This window comes from Pholcus phalangioides, unplaced genomic scaffold (assembly GCF_987345545.1).
Source record: "Pholcus phalangioides strain wild (caught in Gottingen) unplaced genomic scaffold, Ppha-v1.0 ptg000017l_1, whole genome shotgun sequence".
Lineage (NCBI taxonomy): Eukaryota > Metazoa > Arthropoda > Arachnida > Araneae > Pholcidae > Pholcus > Pholcus phalangioides.
The window spans coordinates 35,633,758-35,648,081 of NW_028301610.1; the positions used below are offsets into that span (position 1 = coordinate 35,633,758).

General features: G+C 31.7%; 1 protein-coding gene across 7 annotated transcripts in view; it reads left to right on the forward strand.

Moving 5' to 3' along the window:
* The window catches only part of bru3 (CUGBP Elav-like family member bruno 3), a 606,527-nt gene that overhangs the window by 527,468 nt on the left and 64,735 nt on the right, over positions 1-14,324 (forward strand). For all 7 annotated transcript variants that reach the window (XM_089246538.1, XM_089246542.1, XM_089246535.1 and 4 more), the window contains one exon: positions 11,757-11,912. In XM_089246538.1, coding sequence (XP_089102664.1) covers positions 11,757-11,912 — 156 coding nt within the window. The remainder of the gene's footprint in view (positions 1-11,756; positions 11,913-14,324) is intronic.

The window sequence follows — 14,324 nt, forward strand, 5'->3', positions numbered from 1 at the left end:
CGCCCGACCGTGCATTTACGGTCCCGTTCAGTGCACAGGAGCTCTAAGGAAAGAATAAGATATTCGTTACCTTTGTAGTCTAGTGGTCTAGGATGCTCACCCGACAAGTGGGAGGACGTGGGTTAGAATCTCCATAAAGGCAGTTGAGTTTTCTTTCTTTCCTAAATATATCTTCGTATCGGCCAGTTGTTGAAAACCTTTGAAAAGTGATGATGTTTTCAGTATTAATCAAATTTACCAGCGACGCTTGGGTATTATGCATAATATCCTGTAAAAGTGGTAAATTTATCAAACTTACTAAGATGATTGGGAAGTGTGCATAATAAGCGGATATATCACATTTACCGTAACATGTATACCTAAACAAAAAATGAATAAATGAAATTAAAACTCACGCAAATCGATTTTAAAAGGTAAAAACATAAAATAAGTGGTAAAAAAAGAATTAAAAACAATAAAACAATACATTTTTTTAAACAAAGAAGTTTATATCATTCAAAAAAAATAACCAAATCAGTGCTATTGCACAGTTTCTCCAAAATATATGTACTAAAAAAATAAATGCGAAAAGATGTTGATTTCTGATGCTGTATAATTAGATACATGAACGGTGATTTCGCTCAGTAGTTGACTGCAATCGATATCGCTAGAAAAAATTTTGTAGAAAAATTTACAAATCAAAAAAATTGCTCCTGAATTTAGATGAAAAGTTAGACGACTGCTGGAGGAAGAAAAATGCTCATTAAAATCATGAGTTGAGAAGTTTTGTTTGAAAAAAATCATTTTGTACCCTTTTTCCACCTTATCAATAATATTTTTATACAGGGTGTCCTGTAAGTGCTAATTTGGTCTTTATCTCATAAACGGCTTGTCGTAGAGGTGTGATTCCATGTTAAAAATGCTCGCAAAAACCGTTCAAAAATTACCCAGTTTTAAGAATGAGAACACAGTGTGTCACAAAATAAAAAAAATCTAAATTTGTTAGCTTGTTTTTCCTGAGCCCAACATAAAGAATATACCAGGTTTTTAACTGTAATATTCACTGAGATATCTTAATTCAAAAATCGGAGACAAACACGTTTTACGAATGCCACATTTTTGACATTTTGCTTGAGTTTCAAATATAATTTCTGAAATTCTATTGATTGTATCATTACAAAATTTTAATATGATATTTTGCCATACATTGTTAAGGTTATAAACTATACATCTAAGGTCTATCGCATGTGTTTGTCTAATTACAGTGTTGTTTACACCATATGTTAAATGAAATTTCAAAAACAATTCACAAGTACATTAATAGATTTGGGTGTAATTTATGAGCATACAATCGTTTAAATTCTCGTTAATAACATGTATCATCACTAGCTGAATGCACTGCGAAAATAACAAAACATTCCATTCATATAATTTTTTGCAGTCGTGTTTCGAATATTGCATTAATTTTGCTTAAAATTTTACATAAAAATGACTTTTTCTCAAAAATGACATAGCAGTCCCAAAATTTATTATCGTCTACCCCCATTTTGAGACACTTTCTATCAAAAAATGTTATTAATTAAAGTTCAATCCGGTACCATTTTATGAAGAAATACTAAAAAGGTAGCCCCAGATACCTTAAAAAAATTATCGTAATGCGTAGAACATATTAAACAGCGTGAAACTCCTCATTAAAGGTTGAATTATAATAATAAATACAGGATTTTTAGGTTGAAACAAAAATATTCTCTTTCAGAATAACATGAAAAAGGGAAACATCACAATCGAACAATTCGCAATCACTTATGTGGAAAAGAAAAACGGATGTGTCCTGTTTGATCACTCGGAGCATATGGTCATGATATTCGTTTTCCTATCTCTTTCGGACATAGTTTTCAATCTGTTATTGTTATCAGAAAGTCCGAGTCCCGATGTGATCACATAAGCCGCGTGCACTGTGTATGCATGGCAGAAATATATGCATGGTTATATACGATATTTTATTGTAAAGCCACTTCTCAACTGTCACGGAAGAGATAAAAAATAGTAATAATAATAATAATGTGAAAATTTAAACTGTCAGACCAGTGACAGTCGGAACTAGAACTTTTGAAAATTTCGGATTTGCTCAGTGGAAAGGGAAATTGATTTCTGGCATGCCTTCAACATGGCATTTTGCCCGTTAAATCCTGACAGCTTTTTCCGTGCGTCACTTCTTGACATTTGAGCAAGCATTTTCTTATGTACTTGCCAGATTTCAGATCTCTCTGTATGTATATTACAATATATCTGAGCTTATATTTCAACAATGTCTTTATTCTCTACGGATTTATTAGATATTACTAAGATAAAAAAAAAAGACAATATAGAATAATTTCTTTGAGCTGTTCTCTTGAATATTTATTTTATGAGAGGAAATTTATTCTTTCACAGGATTAACTATTGTTATCCGTATGATGATGTATGATGATCGTTTTGATACTGATAAAGTAATATGTTTCAAAATGTATGAGAATAGTCTGCTGTTCGAATACACCATTAAATAGAGACGAATATTCATACATTCAAAAATTTAAATCCGATTTTTTTTTTCAGCATTCTTAGCCCACGTGTATTAAGCTTCAAGAAGCCGCAGCTTCTTTCAGACTTCTTCCTCATCATGAATATTAAAGTTACGGGAGTGCGAATGAATATTTAAAACCTTAAATTTATAAAGAAAGACTCTTACAAGGTCCCATGGCGAGAAAAAAAAATATATTATACATACATAAAGTCTCTCCTCCCGAAAAATGATGTGATATTATATAGTGTTATGAACACCTTTTTTATTAAGCAAAAACGACTACATTCTCTGCCATCTACCATCACTGATTTGGGAAGCTTTTACCGGAGAAATCTGTTACTCGAAGGAATGGATAGTGGCCGCATCTATAATTCAAGCGGCAAGGACAGCGGCGTATCATCGACGTAACCGAGAATCCTCCGTGAAAATAAATAAATAAAAAAAAATACTGAAGAGGATTGGGGTGAATACACACACACACACGCACAAGAAAAAAAATCACGTTGTAGCGGGATATGTTCGTTATATATGTAATGAATGAGAAAGTTTGGATATTCATCAAGAAAGAAACGTTTTCCTGAGACTTCCGTCTCATTAATATTGTAAAACTAACCTTGTCGTCGTATGTTTTGCCAGTTACCAACATCTTTATAGATTAGACTTGGTTCCCTTAAGGGCAGGGTATAAAAACAAGGATATATGCGAAACAAATAAGGCGAAGCTTTGCAAACATAGATTTTAGCGTTTGTTCGATCACTTGTAGCCTCAAATCGGTTTTTCTTTAGCTTTTAATCTTTTAACAGGAATTGAACATTCCGAGAAATTCTGAGGACAAAAAACACTTAATTAATGCATAAGCTCGTGTCGTTTTAACTCTAGTTATTTCTAACAGGGCTGTGAATAAATGAAATAGTTTATACTCCAGGTTGTCGGGAATTCTACCACAAATGACACATGTGAAAAGATATACGATGCTTGTAATGGGATGAATCGAGAAGCTATCCATACACTAACATAAGACAACCATAATTTTTTTGGGCAGTCTGTTTTATTTTATCATTAGTTTTTATAAGTTTTATTATGGTGTGTCATTAGTTTTTTCGTGATAATTCGTTTTATTTTGGTTTGCTGTATTTTAGTTATATTTGGCATTCGTATTTTTTATAGGTATCTTTTTTCCGGAAACCTCGTTGTGCATTTTGTCTGTTGTGCCATTTGTATTGCTATTTGTATTGCAATTTGTATTTCGATTTCTGTTTGTATTCGCATTTATATTTATATTCGCATTTATATTTATATTTGCTTCTGTATTTCTTAAAGTGTAGATGGTAATACCTTTATAATCAGTTATACGAAGTTTTCACGAAAGATTATTGGAAAAATTAGCAAATACTGCTATGATGGTTTCACTCTTGGGAAATAATAATTATTGAAATATAAGAATTCAAATTTTTATGTGCCATCAATGTACAACAAAAATGTCAATTTTGATAAGCCTGGTCAGAGTAATCGAGAAGCTATTCAAATTCAATTGAATGACAATCGTATTTTTATAGTCAACGTATTATACCTTTGGTTAATTTAATTTATTGTTTTGAATTATTTCTAACTTTTGGCTACGACAACCATATTTTTATGGTATTTTTTCCAATGTCATTTCTTTATTTCATAAATTATATTCATATTTTCTCATACCTTTCTTAATTTTTTACTCTTTTCTCGGTCTAAAAAACTCACCCTCTAACATTTCGATGGTTGCAATTCTTAATTTTTTTTCCAGTTTTTAAGACTAAATTTTAACTACGTAATTTTTAACTCGAGAAATATTTCAAATATCCAAGAGTCGATATATTTACGAATCTTTATTCAAAGGTTACGAGATAAATATTTGAGTAAATAGACAGAAACACTATACAATTTTACTTATTCACATTTTTTCTATTGGATCATGCAAAATTTATAGTGTTTAAACTTCTCTTAATTATCATTTTATGAGAATGAAACTATCATAGCTTATTTTTTACTGATATTTGTTCTTATGTAATTTTAATTTTCAAATTAATAACCGTAAAATATTTTGTTCCTTTTAAACATGGTTTCTTCGAGAAATACCCTGTATAAAACACCTATTTATATGGACACAGCTCATCAACACAGAAAAAAATTACAAAAGATTACAAAAATATGTAATCAATAGTCATAAAATTTTATTCTTTCCGACATGTATTCCTCGAGAAACACCCAGTATAAAATCACAAATTTCTAGATAGTTAGAAATAATATTTATCCATTAATAACTGCCATGGCATTATATAGTAAGACCTCGGTAAGTCGTCACCCTAATAAATCGTCATTTTCTTCGGTCCCATCTAGCTTCCATAGATAATCATATTTTTAAGCCCACGTTTACTCGTCGCTAATTTTGGTTAACTCGTCACAAATGGAAAAGTTTGAGAGAGAGAAACAGGTGATTTTTCTATGGCTCCCTTTAGAGAAAGAGCTTGATAACAACATTACCATATGTTCAAAAGTGACTGTAAAAGCCTTATGTACCGCAACCGGATATTTCATGTGACGAAAGGTACACTGAGGAAGTTAATTTGCCGACTAACAACAAAAGTTCTTAATACGTTAGGGACCGTTCGAGTTGGACATAATTTCTGCATGGGTCCTCACTAATTTAGGGTTTCAAATTTGAAGAAAGTGTTTTTGTTGAAAAACCAGACATTTTTTTCCCAAGTTGAGGGCTTCTACTGAGTAGTCCGCGCAGGTCCGTCCCCCCCCCCCCCAGAGTCAAAATTGGGCCAAGTGTTCGAGTTTGTTTTTGTTATATTATGTTCTATTTCTATCAAGAATTACTGATAAGTGTACTGGTGCTTTTACCATAAATAAGTAAAATACTAAAACCTCAAAAAGTTTTAAAAAGGTCTTTTTTTTTTCTTTGCAATCTTTAAATTAGTTAGTTTTTATTGTAATTTTAATTCATGTTTTAATAAATTTTAAAATTATACGCTTTTCATAATATTGCACATTAAAACTAACGGCACTTCGTTTAAAAATCGTCACTCCACTCAAGCCGGTCATAATTTTCCGTTAACGTGAACGACGAACTAACGAGCTTCCACGAAAACGTGAATCAAACACACCCGAATAACATGATCCCTGATTAATGTTCTTCGTCGCAAGTACTCGTGCTGCCATCTCCCGACAAAGATGCAAAAAAAAAACCGCTCATCACGTCACCACGTCATCACATTTTCATCGATGATCACTGAGAGACTCTCCGTTGACAGGGTAATTCAAAACAAGTCCATGAACGAGAACTGAAGAAATAATAATTATTATTTTCGGTCTGAAAAAAAAAAAGAAATAGCCTCGCTCCCCCTCTCTGTTATTTCAATTGGATAAAAAGCCGTCTTTTTTCTCGTACCCATTAAGGTCTGTTTTTCCTTCGTTAAACGAGGGTAAACTACTTCCATGAGTATGGTGATAAAGAACATGTAAAAGACCTTTTAATTATTTTTACACCGAGAAGCAGACGTAATTAAAAAGCCTGATCACGTCCGAACGAGTAAAAAAAAAGACGAGCAAAAAAAAGAGTATTAAAAAAAATGAACACCTATCACGAACCTAATGTTTTTCCAGCCTTTTTAATTTGACTAAGCATTACAAGGCATTTGAAAAGAGAGCCTAAAAATAAGACGGGAAAGAAAAGAAATGCTTCTTCGATGATCGCACAAGCCCTTTGGGATAAGAGAATAAGAATGCTTCCACCACTCTCAAGGCTCCTGCCTTTTCTTTTTCCTCTGGAAAGTCCCACCCGACCTCTGACTTCAGCTTGTTTTGGGCTTTGCGTTTTCAATTAAAATACTTAGCGCTGATCGTCTCGGCCCCTATAATTGAAATGCCGAAAATACGCTTTTTGGGTTGGGCCGCATACATACGAGCACTGTAGGAGACTCTCTCGGAGAACCGTCGTCCATTTGCATATTGATTTTAGTTACCCCTAAATCCCAGGGAAAGTTCGGGGTGGTCGGTGTGGTTAAATTGAAGTTAATGAAAGGTTTTAAAAAGTTGAAGGTAAAAGCTTTTCCCTTCAGTGCTCCGAAGGATTTATCGCCACCCCCTTCGTCTTTTGAAGTTTAAAATTGGATTCCTTATGCGTTCTTTGTTTTTATTCCGGGCTTCTTCTCCACCATCTGACGCGGTTTTGCATTTACATAGTATCCATCTTCTATTACAAGATAGCGGTTTGATTTTTTTTTTATTTTTGGGGAGTACTAAACTAAAGAATCGATGATTAATTCGGTGGTTAAAACATGGGGAAATAAAAATCTCACGTAATAGCTGAATTAAGTATCCTTGTGACTGAAATTTTTATTGTTATAGTGAATGATTTAAATTTAAATTAGTACAATATACGTGTAATAAAAAGTGTTGTTCAGCTTGTCTCTCCAGTTAAAAATTTTCGGATTATATTTACTGTACGTCGCGTCAACTGATGAATATGTAATTGAAAAAAATATTGAACAAACGTTCAAATATATAGTTTACACTTAATCATCAATAATTCAATAATTTCATCAAAGCATAATAATTGATAAAAATCCAGCGGTGAAGGCAGAAAACTATACAAAATGCACCTGTTTAGGAAAATTTTGAATTAAAAAATAACTTTCCGTCAATGTAATACTTATTTTAATATCGACATTAGTTTTTACATTCAAAAAATATGCATATGAAACAAACTTTAAACATATCTCAATCGGTAACCATTAATAAGAATCGTGAGATAAACGAGAACTACATTGGATGTTAATTCTTGTTTTAAAATTTTAAATACAAAAATAACTTTCCGTGAGGTAATAAACTTCTTCTAGAATCGACAAAGAGTTAACCTTAAAAAGAAATACGTATATAAATTCTAGGTTTATGTACTTATTTATAAAAAACAAACTAAACATATTTTAGTTTTTAATTGCTGATAAAAATCCAATAATGAGAGGGAGAAAAACTACAGGGTCTGCCTATTTTAAAAATTCAAAAATTGCTTCCGATGACAGTAATAAACTTCTTTTAAAATCGACAGACATTTTAACATTAAAAAAAAAATTATTCAAATTCTTGGTTTATTTGTTTTTTTGAATAAAAAACAAACTTTAAAACTGATCGCAATTTTTTAATATTTTTAAAATTATAAAAATCTATCGATGTGAGAGAGAAACAAAATTATATTAGATGGAACCTATGTGAAAGACCTGTTGGCCTGTTTGAAATTTTTAAATCCAAAAGTAACTTTCAGTGTGAATAAACTTCTTTTAAAATCAAAACACAGTTTTACATTTAAAAAATTGGTATATAAATTTGAGATATACTTTTATCAGTATAAAACAATCTTTAAACTGATTCCAATTTTTCACTGTAGATAAAAATTCACTGATGATAGACAAAGAAAGCTATATAGGATGCGCTTGTTCACATTCAAAAATAACTTTCGGTGAAAATAATAAACTTCTTTTAAAACCATGAAACAGTTTTACATTGAAAAAACCACATATATAAATTTTAGGTTTATATGTTTATATGTATAAAACAAACTTTAAAGAGATTTCGATTTTTCACTTTTGATAGAAATTTTGAGATGAGAGAAAAAGAAACTATTAATGCTTGTATGAAAATTTCAAATTCAAAAATTACTTTTTTGGGGAAAGTAATAAACTTCTTTCAAAATCACCAAACAGTTTTACATTAAAAAAAAAATCATATATAAAACTTCCGTTTGATTTTTATTTATACGGAACAAACTTTAAACAGATTTCAATATTTTAAATTTTATTTTCACGCTTACTTCAGTATCGATACTTTTTATATGCAGCCCATTTTTTTTTTTTACATATATATATATATAACGCGTTAAAATACTTAAAACCATTTTCTACCATTTTCTTTCGTATTTTTTATATCTTTCTTACCTCCATCCATAAGTTAGTTTAACAGACGAAAAGCATTAACATCATTTGTTGTTTAGTCTTTCCTCGAAACTCGGCATCCGTGACATTCTTTAAATCGACGTTAAGGTACGTGGATATTCGAGTAAAAAATAAAAATAAGATATATATATATATATATAAAATAAAGAACATTCTGGAGAAAATATACGTAATGTTCCAAATGTTCCACGGGGAGAAAAAAAATACAGGAAACTGAGATGGAAAAAGGAGAAGAAATCAACGAAAACTGGATCTGCCGCGTTCATTTTTCACCAGAAAAACCGTTTAAGCTACTGCGGTGTATATTTCGTGAAGTATTTATTTTATTCTAGTTTTTTTAGTAATATATATATATATATATATATATTCGTTTTTTACGTTTTTTTTTATACTGGACCTTCTAACATCGTTCGCTTTAGTCACATCAAAAGGTTTTTGCCGTCTACGTCAGAAGCAATTTCCTGTCACGTTCGAACACTTTACAGTTGAATGGGCAAAAGATCGTGGGATCACAGAAAAAAAAATACATATAGATATAGATATATAAACGCTGTACTTTTTTGCTGGCCTTCCTGCATCATATTTACGAAAGTAATTCCTAAAAAAAAAATGTAATAATAATGATAAATAACAGCAAAAGCTGAATTTGCGTGAGTTGGTCTAATACGCTTTGATACAAAAGAAATAGGGCTATTTATCTTTATGTTTTTGAATTAAATAAGATTAATGTGTGTGTGTGTGTGTGTGCGTGCGTTGTGTAGGGATTAAATTCAACATGTGAACTCGTATGTTTTTATTACTCACTTTTTTTCATTACTGATTATTTATGGCGGCCTATCCGGGATGTGTGTGTGCTTTTCTTCAACATGTGAGATCTTGATAGTCTGCTATTGACAAACAAGGAAATCCTGAAAGTCTGTTTTTGTTCATGAAATTCATTGACTTGAAGAATTTCAATACATGAGATCTTCAAGTCCCATGTTCTAAATTGCATGAAATTTTGAGAGTCAGGTTTTGTTCAACAGAATACTTTTTTTTTTTTTTGGAATTCTGAACATTGTCTTTTTTGCAGTCCTGAATGACGGCTTTCTTCAATACATGATATCTAGAAAGACGACTTTTGCTCAATGAATGAAATCCTGAATGTCGGCTTTTGTTTAATACATAAAATCATGAAAGTTGGCTTTTTTCGAAACATTAACTCCTTAAAATTGAATTTTACTGAACACAGCAAGTCCAAAAACCTGGCTTTTTCACATTCCAACTAAAGAAATATGCATACGCTTTCTCCTGTATATCGGTTTTATGAGCAAGGATAAAATATAGGGTGAGAAACTATAAAGCAAGGGTTGTCTCTACACATTTAACTCACCAATAAAACATAATTTATTAGTCTGCAAAATGACAGAAAGCTGCAAAATTTTTCTTCTTCATAGATATATTTCGCCCAACAGCCGAATACCTGGATTCTCGAAAATACCCAAATTCTTTTTCAGTTATATAGTTATATCACATAAAAAAATTGCACTCAACCAAAATATAGGCCTATACCTATATACATTATATATATATATATATATCTGCGATTCTTTAATTACTTATTCTGACTGGCAGCATAATTCTGTCCATTCGCCTGAATGTCCAGCCAATCAACTCCGTCGTTCTGCTGTATTCCGCCGAGATTCACTCTAATAACCCATCAGAGGAGAGGGTGGACCTTCAAGAGAACAAAGGGCACATTCATTCATGACTATCAGGGTTAATTTTCTCGAACAAAAAGGATAGCACACAGAGTGTACCGTTATATTAAATACGGTAGGTATAACGGGTAGGTAGCAAGGAGTGTGGAAACGGGTTCATGGGAAAGTATCTTAAAGTAAAAGTCTGAAGGAGAGGATGAGGAAAAAAAAATGGAAAGCACTTCTAATTTATCCTTCCACTACTCTATCCAATTTCATTCGATCTCGAGAGCAAAATTCACCGGAGCATAACTAAAAGTCTAATTACGAAAGACTGAAGTAATTCTGCATAAAGTGATCTTAGAGCTGGGACGAAGAAAGAGAAAGGTGTACATATATATATATATATATATTGAAATTTCTGTACTTTCTTTCCTCCTAATACCATCCACAGCAGTGTATTAAGGTGGAGAGAAAGAGAAAAAAAAAAGACTTAGTAAGTAAAAACTCTCATTTGCCGTTAAATTAAAGATACGGTCACCTAATTAGCTTAAGTCTTGAAGAATATGCTGATCAATTGGGATTAGTGGTGCAATTGTCGATCTCGTTCAACATAAATCTTGTAAATCCATTGAAATTGCAAGGTTCATCGTTGGTACTAAAAACATGGTCTCCATGAAATATAATAGAATTGTTACAGCTCTCCAGTTTTAGGAAATAAAAGTTAAGATGTTTGACTTTTGTCTTAAGAACCAAAAACTATTGTAGATGTAAGTATATATTCGCTTCTGAAATAAAAAACATCTGTCTTTGATATTATTAGTACCGATTTCTACGTGTGCATCGTACCTCCTAATGTAAAATATGCTAATATCAACCGTAAACTTTCGACTCTAGATGTTCGCTCAGAAGTAAAACCACGTTCATTTTGTGGCATATAACGTGTGCCAAACTATTCGGCTTCTTATAAAGGCATCTCTTTTGTCATAGACGCATGTCGCATGTCATAGATGAGTAAACGTAAAATGCTCAGAAAGAGTTGAAAAGCACCAGGCAGTTGTTTCAAAACCTACTTGTAGCCCTACTTAGGTGAAAACACGAAAAATGTACGCTACGGTTTCATTCTCTTGTTAGCTTTCATAAACTCTCTCTTTGCTTCAGAAGTACACATATGTGTACCTTATTTTTAACGGTTTTAAATGGTTTTTGGTGATTCTTTTTTCGAGTTAAGGCCTGAAGTACACATAATTGTATCTACTTCAAATGGCCCTAGTAAAAATATCTTTTCTTTTTTAAAAGGGCATTTTGACATACAATAAACACAAATCAACCAAAAAAGTTTTTTTAATAGTCAGATTTATCTCAGGTATGAAAAGGATAATCTGACATAGCATTATGAATAAAGTTTTTCTTCTTTTAATTATTCAATTATTGTTTGATATTGTAAATATATACAAATATATGTAAATATGTCGATGTGTGCACTTATAGAAATGATCGAAATTATTATAGCCACTTACATTTGTATTTCTCTTTCTCCTATAGGGAGCTTCATCCAGCCTGGTTGTAAAGTTTGCAGATACGGAGAAGGAGAGGCAGCTGAGGCGAATGCAACAGATGGCTGGAAACATGGGTTTACTTAATCCATTCGTTTTTAACCAGTTCGGTGCTTATGGTGCATACACACAGTTAGATCTGAACGTAAGAACTTTTTTACACTTTTATATAAATCCCACCACATTTATTTTCGTTTACAATAGAGGACCAAAATAAAATTTAATGAACCTTCATTCAATTTTAATCAAGTGCACAAAATAAAATCAAGCCTGACTGAGAACAATATTTTTTCTAATCTTCCTTAAAATTTTGGAGTTGAATCCGACTTTCAGCTGGAGTTTTGGAGACTAGAATTACGATATTTCTAATCATTCAATCATGAAAAACAATTTCATCTGATTTGAGCTTACTAAATCTTCTATCGCAAATAGCAAAGCATGAAGTGAAGTTCAAAATCCTTTTCCTTTTCGCCAACTTCAACATAATATATTTGTGAACGGTAATATTATGCAGGACTAACGCTTGCTTCAAATACATACTTGAGAGTATTCAAATACGCCCCTTCAAATAGAAAGAGAAAGTTCACTTCGTATCCTATGAGGCAAATCCAATGAATAGTGTGACAGATTGAATTAATACTTGTACCACAGTTTTAAAAAAACGGAAATATAAAATCTAAATCCTTTAAAACATTTTTCACTGCAATACGACGTATTTGAACGAGAAGCCCATGCTACAGATTCAATCTCTGCGATTGTGCAATCTTATTAAATTTTTCAAAAGATTGCTTACGATTTATAAATTCTTAGTATCTAAATCCACAGTGCAAATTACTTCCGCATTCTTAAGATTTCCTTAGTCTTTTCATTTCTCTTGATTTCAATCGAAAAAATAATAATAATCAGAAAAAACTTATTTCCTCTCATCGCAATTGAAGGGGGAGAAACCAAGCTTTTGTGCATTAAAACATGAGTCAACTTGTGATCAAAAAAACGTTAACATACAAGTAGAATTAATTAGACAATTCTAAACATCTTCAGATATTTTTATCTTACTTTCCGCCACTGATTTTAAAGTCCTCTATTTTTCTGCAGATTTTTAATATAAAAAAAGTAAATCCATGGAATTAGTGTTTTCTTCAATAAAAATTAAAAATAGGTTAAAAGTTCTGACAATGAAGACTTTGATTACGATTTGTTTTTTTAGTAACAAGCCTAATTGAACAGCTAATTTAGGTGTTAGTTTATTTATTTTTCATGAAATTTATTTACTATTTGAATAGTTCTCGTACATTAGGTTTCACATATAAAGAAAAACATTCGTAAATGTTTTCTTTTTTGGAGATAGTTGTGGTTTTTTTTTGGTTTTGGGTTTTTTTTTCAGTTTTACTATTTCTGCTGCGTTAATTCCTTCTTAGAATCGGAAATTATATTAGTTTTGTGAACAGTAAAAAACAGACATTCTCTCTCTCTCTCAGCCAACGAAATGAAGAGAACACTGTGAAATATACAGAAAAAAGTCACTCTCAGTGAACTTGAACGTAAACGTATTTCTAAGAAACAATAAAAAATCATTATGGCGTTAAAATTGTTTACAAATTTTTTATATACATCGATTCATTAAATGATCTGTAAAATGTTTGCCAGCAGCAGTGAGGCAATACATTTCAAATCTTTTCGGAGTAACCACCTAACATCAAGTTTTATTTGATGAGTCTTTCTGATCAGAAACCTCTCTTGATCACTCGTATATGATAATGAAAATTATATAGTTTTCTCACCTGCAACTACTTTCTAAAAAAGGATATTTCGAATAATTTATTAGTCATATAGAAATATTTTATTACAGTGCTTTCGCCATTTAGTCCCAGATCGATATTTCACCTCAAGTTTTCTTGTAACTCTTACAAATGCACATTGGCTTTGGTCCGAATGCTTTCAAACTATCATTGCCATAAGAATTTAACATTGTGTTGCGAAATTTTCATGAGTCATATTCTTCCGATACGGATATCCATTGATAGAAATTTTATTAGTAACATTAGACTTCGTTAATGGCCTGCAGGTAGCGGCACCAGAGACGGATAATCATTTTTGCTCGGCCAAGATACATGGAATCGATAGGCTATCTAAATATTATGCCGAGGTGAACTTGGGAAAAAAGCGTCGTTCTCTCCTCCGGGAATCGAACCCAAGACCACTTGCATAATATCCAGATAGCTTATTTATTTCATGTATCTCGGCCGAGAAAAAATCACCATCCATCTATGCTTTAACTGCAGTTTGTACCTCTTTTACAATAACATCTATTTCAACTATATTCGAAAATAATATTTGCAATGAAGTAAAAGTAACAGAGTTGTGTTGCAAAACTTAGGAATTTAATATTTTCCTTGATATATATTTTTTTAATGCTTCCCACTAACTTAAATTGCATCCATAAAAGTTGCGCAAATGGTTCAAAAATACAAGAAGGCTTTTAACCTATTCGTAACAGCATACTGCGAAACATTTAAAGCGTTAGCATTCACAATATGATTCGTAAACTTTTGCGGAA